Raw genomic sequence first — 8,519 nt, 5'->3', positions numbered from 1 at the left:
GAATAAAAGGTACATCTGTACATTACATATATAATCAGTATATTACATATTAATCAGGATCCACACCTAATAGCTGTCGTTTTGTTGTGGTTTCTTTTATTGATTTCTCTCTTCACGTTTAAAGTTGGATTTCTCTTTTCTAATTCTTATCTTGTTTCCCTTTTTGCATATGCACTTGGAGAAATAATTGGTAATCTTAAGGCTAGTACTCCAGTATTCGTATCAAGTCTCAAAATGATACCCAACGCTGCCTCTCATTCAAGCAAGGAGTCGCATTCCATATTCTCAAAGTCAATTCCGCTAGCAGTCTAGTTCTTCTTTCCCCCTTTCGAGCTTCATTCTTCTTTGTAGACTCTTTTTATTATTTTCATTAACATTTCGTAGATTATTATTTGGAATTTGTGTTTTGTATGCTCTTATTTGAATTAGTGTAGATCTTTAAGCATGATAGCGAATCAAGTTGTTTCTGACCTCACCTGTGGATATTGTTTTTAACTTAATCACTAGGTTTAGATATAATTTGTATCATTAAAGGTTAAAACTTGGTACTTAAAAGCATACCTTTTAGAATTTAATGCTCGAGTCATTAGGAAGTCTTTAATGTTTCTTTTATATAGAATAATGACCTTATCCTTAGAATCAAAAATTAGTTTCTTATTAGTTACTACTGTCGAAATAGTCAAAATATAGGCAGGCGATTTTATTATTGTTATACTCGAAAATCGACTTTAATAATTTTGGATATGATAAATCAATTCATTTTTCATAAATTTCAACTAAAAGATGGGAACTTTGCAAACCGACTTCCCAAGACCTTTTTAGGATTTCAAATTACAAGAGAAATGTTTTATTTATCTTTAGCCGTATTGTAATAAATAATAAATTCTCAAGTTATTGTAGATTTAAATAACTATATTTTTTTAGCAATTCATTTAGTGTAGGATAATTAATCTATTTTTATAAAAATTTGATTAAAAAAGAAACTAAAGGAGTCATTTTTTTAGAATAAAGAAAAGTGTGAGTTTTTAAACATAACTAGCTTTTTAAATTATTAATTGAAAGATTTGTATATCTTTTTTAAAAAAATGATTTTAAATAACTCTCTTTTGACAAAATAAGGTTGCACCATTTTTACGAGGTCTTATAAAAAATTATCTTCGGTAATTTTTGAAAAGTAGATTTTATGACGAGGTTCCTCTAAAGTTTTCTAATCTTCTTCTTATAAATAATTAACATATATTATCTTATAAACGATGTACATTTTTTACATCTTTCTTAATATAATTTTAATTTTCTTATCTAATCTAAATTTGGTCGGTTAACCGTAGTTAGCGGATCCTTTAGGATGCCTAATCCCTGCCCTTAAGGATAATCAGAATCTTTACCTAGAATCCGACCTAAAAATGAAGTATTTATTTTTTTTTTTAATCACATAATTTATAATAGGTGGCTTAATTCACCGTAGAACTAATTAGGTGGCGACTTCCTTAAATTTATTTAGAGGTTTTCAATATTCTGTATAACTTAGTTTGACCCGTTTTAAAATGGGGTTTAACAGATACAACAAAGATGACAAAATTTGTACTCTTATCTACTTTAGAATAGATAGAGTCCTCTTAAACAAACCTCCTCCATTCTCATGATCAAAACAGCTAAATTTGCTTCTTAAAATGATCTATCGTTAAATTTATTTAGAGGTTTTCAATATTCTGTGTAACTTAGTTTGACCCGTTTTAAAATGGGGTTTAACAGATACAACAAAGATGACAAAATTTGTACTCTTATCTACTTTAGAATAGATAGAGTCCTCTTAAACAAACCTCCTCCATTCTCATGATCAAAACAGCTAAATTTGCTTCTTAAAATGATCTATCGTTGCACAGACGGATTGGTTATGTCAATGCAAGTGACAAAGTGAAAGACATTTCAGCCTTTGATTGACCAAATAAAGTAAGACAAAGAGAAGATAGTCCTGAAGAAACAATGTTGAGTGAAATTTAGTTTGAAGATGAAGAGACCAAGCACTTAAACCAAACTAATTGTTCTTGCGAAGAGGAAGTTTTGTGAGGCCAAAAAGAAAAAGGACTAAAAAGATCTACAAACAGATATGGTTCAAAGATGTCTGTAATATCTGCAGAGTCTTGTTGTTTTATAAATGCGAAAAAAACAAAATTTAATAGCTCTTGAGAAAAATGTATAGAGAACTCTTACTAATTAATTATCACACGATTGCCTTCATATGAGCTTTTGCGCCTTTGAAGTTGTTGCATTCGTGGTACCATTTGCAACAAAGGGCCAAACTAGGCTTTCAATGTAGAGCATTCCCTCAACAAGGTGACCGCAGTTGGTAACCTCTGGAAATCTGATCGAGTCAGCATTTGGATTGTAAATCATGAAAACTGATTCATTCCTAAACAAAATTTCACCTTCATTTGACATGCAAAAGAGTGGACCAAATAAACTATACCCCCATGGTATCATAAGGCTACTTGATGATAAACATCTTTGTCCACAATTCGTTAACCCCATACTCTTTCATAACCCACACATCCGCGTGATTTCTTAGTTGATGACAAAACATAGAAAGATCATTTCTCAACACACCGAGGCATGGCATAAAATTAAAATTTCCTTCTCTGTTTCTCCATTTCTCCCTATCTCCCATCAGCCAAGTCAACAAAAATGATGTCCCAATCATTATGATAACCAAAACGCTTAGCAGTATTAGTCCAATGAAGTTTTCCATTCACAAACACACCTGACCTAGGGAACTGTATCACAATCTGAAAATCGTCCAATCGTTTCCAAGAATTATTATTTAGACTATATACTTTACCCACATTATAACGTGAATCATCATAACACAGATATTTGGTAATACCCACTACTTTATAATCATCGTAAAGCTCGTCATAACCAAAACCATATGAGGTAAATCGACCAGTTAAGGAATTCTTGAGCTTACTAACTGACGGATTCCAGAGAAACAAGTCTTTTTCCTCAATAGCAAGAGATATCAATCCATTAATAGAACCTACAACCTTAATTGGGTGATTTTGGGATTTATTCATCGGACAATTCAAGTCAATTGCCCTAGTAAAATGGTCATAAAGTAAAGAACTAGAGGAGCAATCCTTAAGATATTCAGGCGGATGAAACCCCCCAACATAAACCTATGGCGTGTGTACTCCTTGTTATTACCAAATATGTTGAGATGAGACTTGACAAATTTAGAGCTAGAGATTAAATCAACCCAGGATTTAATAGGGAATTCAAAGATTGAATCCTGAACTGAAGTAGAAGAAAATGGAGCACGGCTTGTGGGTTCGCTCCGCTTCATCTCCCTCAGATTCCATTTATGCTATAGAAAAGAGCGCTTGGAGAAGACTAAGGTTTTTGATATTCTGTGTAGCTATCTCTGAAAATACTTCCTGATTGTGATATTTTATACAACTCTTTTCCAAGAAAATGGTAGAAATGATCCTTTTCGTTCGTAATAGTTTCAAAATAGTTCCTTAAGTATCAGTTGAACAGTTTTTGTCTTTTAAATTTGCAAAAAAATGAACACTTTTAGCCTCCCCTAAACTATATCATTATAGATTTAAGACCCTGCTAGAGTGAGTGCATTTAAGTTGTTGCGTCAAGTTCACGCTCAAAAGTGTCTTAATTTTCACCTTCAAAAAGATCAGTCAAAGAAATCTAGTGCTGAATTAAGAGGATTCTCCTTTAAGCTTTAATTCACTATGAAATTTGTCCATTTAACTTCAATATATACCGAGGTTTCTTTGTATTTGGAAACAATTTCTGGATCAAATCCTGAAAAGGCATCCCCGGAGGAAAGTAGAATGTAAAACACAGCTAACGCCTCTGAATATATATCGAAAATGCTCATCAAGAATCAGTTAAAAAACCAGCAAAACCTACCTGAAATCCAACTTGTGCAACTCGAAGAGTAAACTGCATTTACAAAACAAAGAAATTAGTCCAAGAATATAATGAAACTGACAAATATGGAAATGCCATTAGATAAATGTGATTCTGCCAGTTTTCACCAGACTTGGATCCTATAACAAAGGTAGATATCGATATTTCTATTAGGGAGGTTTTGCTGGTTTTCAACTGATTCTTGATGAAAATTTTCGATATAAATTCAGAGGCATTAGCTGTATTTTACATTCTACTTTCCTCCAGGGATGCCTTTTCAGGATTTAATAAATTGAAGTTAAATGGACACCCATAGCGAATTAAAGCTTAAAGGTGAGTCATCCTAATCCAGCACTAGATTTTTTTTTGACCGATCTTTTGGAAGGAGAAATTTAAGAGACTCTTTTGTGCATGAAATTGACTCAATAACTTAAATGCACTCTCGCAGGGTCTTAAATCCGAAACAATATAGCTTAGGGATGTCTTAAAGTGCTCATTTTTTGCAAATTTGATGGACAAAATATGTTCAGGTGATAGTTAAGGAACTATTTTGAACGTATTACAAAAGAAAAGGACCGGTTTTATCTTCTTCGTTTTTTCAGGAAAAGAATGTTTGGAGATTGTACAATTAGGAAGAATTGTCAGAGACAGCTATACTAAGAACAAGAAAAACCTTAGTCTTCTCGAAGCGCTCATATTTCTATCGCACAAATGGAATCGAAGCCTCCCATCAACGCCCAAAGCGGAACAAACCAACTAGCAGTGCTCCATTTTGGCTTGGTTTAATCTCTAGCGCTGAATTTGTCAAGTCTCATATCAGCATAACTAGTGATAACAACAGCTACACCCGCCATAGGTTATGTTGAGGTTTGATCCACCTAAACATCTTAAGGACTGTTCCGTTAGTTCTTTAATTGACTTGGATTATCCTCCGAAAAAAATCCAAAAAATTTGTTAAGGCTGTGGGATCCGCCAATGGATTGATTTGTGTTCTCAGTGATTATAAAAATTTGTCTCTCTGGAACCCGTCAATTAGGAAGCTCAAGAAATTGCCTTCGGCTAGAACTGGTTACCTTTACATGTATGGTTTTGGATATGATGAGCTTAATGAGGATTATAAGGTAGTGAGTCTTACCCAAAAAGTGTATGATGACGATTCACGTTATAATGTGGGCAAAATATATAGTCTGAATAATAATTCTTGGAAACGTTTGGACGATTTTCAAATTGGGGAGCTATCCAATCAGACGGGTAAGTTTGTGAATGGGAAACTTCATTGGGCTAATACTACTAAGCGTTTTAGCTGTTATAGTGATTGGGACATCATTTTTGTTGACTTGGCTGATGGGAGATGGGGAGAAATGGAGAAACCTTGCTATGCAGAAGGAAATCTTGAGTTTAAGCCATGCCTCGGTGTGTTAGGAAATGATCTTTCTATGTTTTGTCATCATCTTAGGAGTCACGCAGATGTGTGGGTTATGAAAGAATATGGAGTTAAAGAATCATGGACAAAGATGTTTATCATCAAGTATCCTTATGATCCCATGGGGTATAGTTTATTTGGTCCACCCTTTTCCATGTCAAGTGAAGGTGAAATTTTGTTTAGGAATGATTCAGTTTTCATGATTTACAATCCAAATGATGACTCGATCAGATTTCCAGAGGTTAGCAACTGTGGTCCCCTTGTTGAGGCAACGCTCTACATTGAAAGCCTAGTTTGGCCCTTTGTTGCAAATGGTACCACCACGCAACAACGTCAAAGGTGGCAAAAGCTCATATGAAGGCAATCGTGTGATAAGGAATTATTAAGAGTTCTCTATACATTTTTCTCAAGAGCTATTAAATTTTGTTTTTGTCGCATTTATAAAACAACAAGACTCTGCAGATATTATAGACATCTTTGAACCATATCTGTTTGTAGATCTTTTTAGTCCTTTTTGGCCTCACGAAACTTTTTCTTTGCAAGAACAATTAGTTTGGTTTAAGTGCTCGGTATCTTCATCTTCAAACTAAATTTCACTCAACATTGTTTCTTCAGGGTTGTCTTTCTTATTTGGTCAATGGAAGGTTGAAATGTCTTTCACTTTGTCACTAGAGTTGACATAACCAATGGGTCTGTGCAACGATAGATCATTTTAAGAAGCAAATTTAGCTGTTTTGATCATGAGAATGGGATGCACGAATGTAGGAGATAAAATAACCCTGAGGAGGTTTGTTTAAGAGGTCACTATCTATTCTAAAGTAGATAAGAGTACAAATTTTGTATCAATCAACAATGATTACTACAGTAGTAGATTCTTTAATCGTGTTTGAGTATTTTTAGTTTGACCTCCATTTTTTGTTGTTGTTGTTTTTAATAAGTTTTGTACATCCTGTTCTATTATCCGCAATCTTAAAGTTAAACTAATAAGCTGAATTGGTTGCGTATCATCAAGTGAGATACGAAACCTGTTTTTAAAGCAAGTCAAGTGTAATTCCTACTCGTTATGGTATCAATTATGTCTTGATGCTCTGAAAATTTGATACAAGTTGATGCAGACAGGCTATAACAAGGAAATATAGCTAATCCTTGTAAGAAACAACGGAAAGATTTTGATCGATATGCATCGACTTTTATTGTGATTCAATTTGGTGACTTGAGTCCTTTGTGAGCCATTAAAATGAGGAAGCCAGGAAAAGATACAACGAAGGTATAGTGACTTGTGTCTTAGGTCATAGATTCGAGCCCCGTGCCAAGTGAACTAACTCTGGCATTTAAGTGGGGAATGGTAGAAGGACATGCCCATAATCCCCAAGTTTCACAGGCTCCAGTTGGCCAAAGGGTCGACTCCGGACGGATTTCACAATCCTAGAAAACAATATGAAGGGGAAGAAGACTAATGGTCTGTCTAATGAAAATCCGTGCAAGTTAAGACTTACTGGAGCTGGGGAGAAGCATAGTTTCTATGCAAATCCCCAGTTCCGAATCAACTAGTTACCCTCTTTTTGTCAGCATAATATGTTACACGTACAGGGATCAGAGTGAGTGTAGCTTGTGATTTGTTCTTAATCTTTTGGTATTTATATTGACTAAGTTTACCACTTGAAGTTGCATTTGCGTGTTCCTTCTAGAGTTCAATGTATATTTGTTCCTGTTCATTGCTTAAAAGTTGGAATGGAATCAACTCGCAGACATGTGTCAAATATAGTAGGTAGGGAATTGGAGCTCATCTTTTTTGCTACATGTTAAACATAGATCATGCACAAGGATATCCTATATGTGGTATACTTCTCTAACTGTTCTGTTCTTGATGTGTTTTGTTAACTTTTATGTTTTACTGAACTTTCAGTAAGCAAATGTTCGGAAAAACTTATCTACTCCCTGGTTACTGCATGGATTGCAATGACGAAGATGGTTTCTCTTTGTTTTTATTATTCTTTATCATGGAGTACTAATGTTGTTTCTTTGTTCATTGAGCAAGAGTCACATATGTTAGCTAATTGTGTATCAGTATCACATTTTGTTAACTTGCTTGAATGTTGAACAAGCTTCTTGTTTATATGAATATATGTACTATTATATGGAATCATGATGAGATTGATATGAACTAAACGTGGATCTAGTCTTTAGTACTTGTGATCATGATTCGTTCTGAGCGTACCAATATCATTTACTTGTAGTTGAAGTTGTCGATACAAATTTATTACCAAGCATGATTTGTGTTTGATACGCGCAAATTACCTACAACTTCGATGGACTTTTGGACTCGATATGCAGACCACATAATGGCATTTGGTAGTCGTCGCTTATGGGCGCTCCAGTTCTTTTCAACTCCAAATTCTTGGTACACTCTATACATGCTTAACTAGGGGTGCGCAAAAATCGAACTGATCGATAAACCAAACCGATAAAAATGTTATTGATTATTGGGTTAACAATTTCTTATTGGTTTTATAAAAAAATTTATTGGATAAACGGTTCAGTTTCGATTTTAGCTTACAGGGTTATCGGTTTTACCGATAACCCAATAAGGATACACTAAATTATTATTTTATATCATATTTATGTTATTTATATAAATCTCTCTCTCTCTCTCTCTCTCTATATATATATATATATATATATATATATTATATGCACTACTTATTCACAATTCAGTGATTCACCAAGTATTAATTTATTCAGGGCAACAAAGGCGCAATATAAAACTCGGCTATTAGAGTATTGAAAAGCTTGAAGCATTTATAGCTTCCAACAATTAGGATTCAATTTTTTCCGAACTAACATTCAGTTTAAGTTTGAAGATTCTTGTAAACTAAAATGTATTGCGTAGGATTTTGGCGGTAACTAAGATTTTATTTTTTTACGTTAGTTGTTACTATTTCTATTCAATAAGTATTTTCTTATTGGTTACACTGAAAATCGAACCGCTAAGAACCAAAAACCGATAAACCGAAACCGATAAGAAAATATTTTATTAGCCCTTCGCCGCCACCCACCGGCGCCGACCGCCTCTCCCCGCCACCCTCCGGCGCCGACCCTCCGGGTTCAGGGTCCCTGCTGTGCATACCCCCCCCCCCCCCCCCCCCCCCCCCCCCCCCCCCCCCCCCCCCCC

At 34.6% G+C, this 8,519-nt stretch overlaps 2 protein-coding genes across 2 annotated transcripts; one reads left to right on the top strand and one right to left on the bottom strand.

Moving 5' to 3' along the window:
• Positions 1-2,654: 2,654 nt before the first annotated feature.
• On the bottom strand, positions 2,655-3,963 carry LOC124896541 (F-box/kelch-repeat protein At3g23880-like). Its single transcript, XM_047408089.1, has 3 exons — positions 3,925-3,963; positions 3,776-3,816; positions 2,655-3,093 (listed from the first exon to the last, which is right to left on the bottom strand). The coding sequence occupies exons 1-3, from the start codon at positions 3,961-3,963 to the stop codon at positions 2,655-2,657; spliced, it is 519 nt and encodes a 172-aa protein (XP_047264045.1).
• A 30-nt stretch (positions 3,964-3,993) lies between these two features.
• On the top strand, positions 3,994-6,214 carry LOC107865616 (F-box/kelch-repeat protein At3g23880-like). Its single transcript, XM_047408942.1, has one exon. It carries the CDS (start codon positions 5,004-5,006, stop codon positions 5,703-5,705), a length of 702 nt encoding a protein of 233 aa, XP_047264898.1. The 5' UTR covers positions 3,994-5,003; the 3' UTR covers positions 5,706-6,214.
• The last annotated feature ends 2,305 nt before the right edge of the window (positions 6,215-8,519 follow it).

This window comes from Capsicum annuum, chromosome 3 (assembly GCF_002878395.1).
Source record: "Capsicum annuum cultivar UCD-10X-F1 chromosome 3, UCD10Xv1.1, whole genome shotgun sequence".
NCBI lineage: Eukaryota > Viridiplantae > Streptophyta > Magnoliopsida > Solanales > Solanaceae > Capsicum > Capsicum annuum.
The sequence above is the reverse complement of the archived record's forward strand: the minus strand, read 5'-3'. Positions and strand labels throughout refer to the sequence as shown.

Coding starts and splice junctions, on each gene's coding strand:
- LOC107865616 (XM_047408942.1), top strand. CDS start 5,004: ATGTATGGTTTTGGATATGATGAGCTTAATGAGGATTATAAGGTAGTG.
- LOC124896541 (XM_047408089.1), bottom strand. CDS start 3,963: ATGCAGTTTACTCTTCGAGTTGCACAAGTTGGATTTCAG. Junction 3,817..3,924: donor TTGCACAAGTTGGATTTCAG/GTAGGTTTTGCT, acceptor ATGCCTTTTCAG/GATTTGATCCAGAAATTGTT. Junction 3,094..3,775: donor CCAAATACAAAGAAACCTCG/GTATATATTGAA, acceptor CCATTTTACTAG/GGCAATTGACTTGAATTGTC.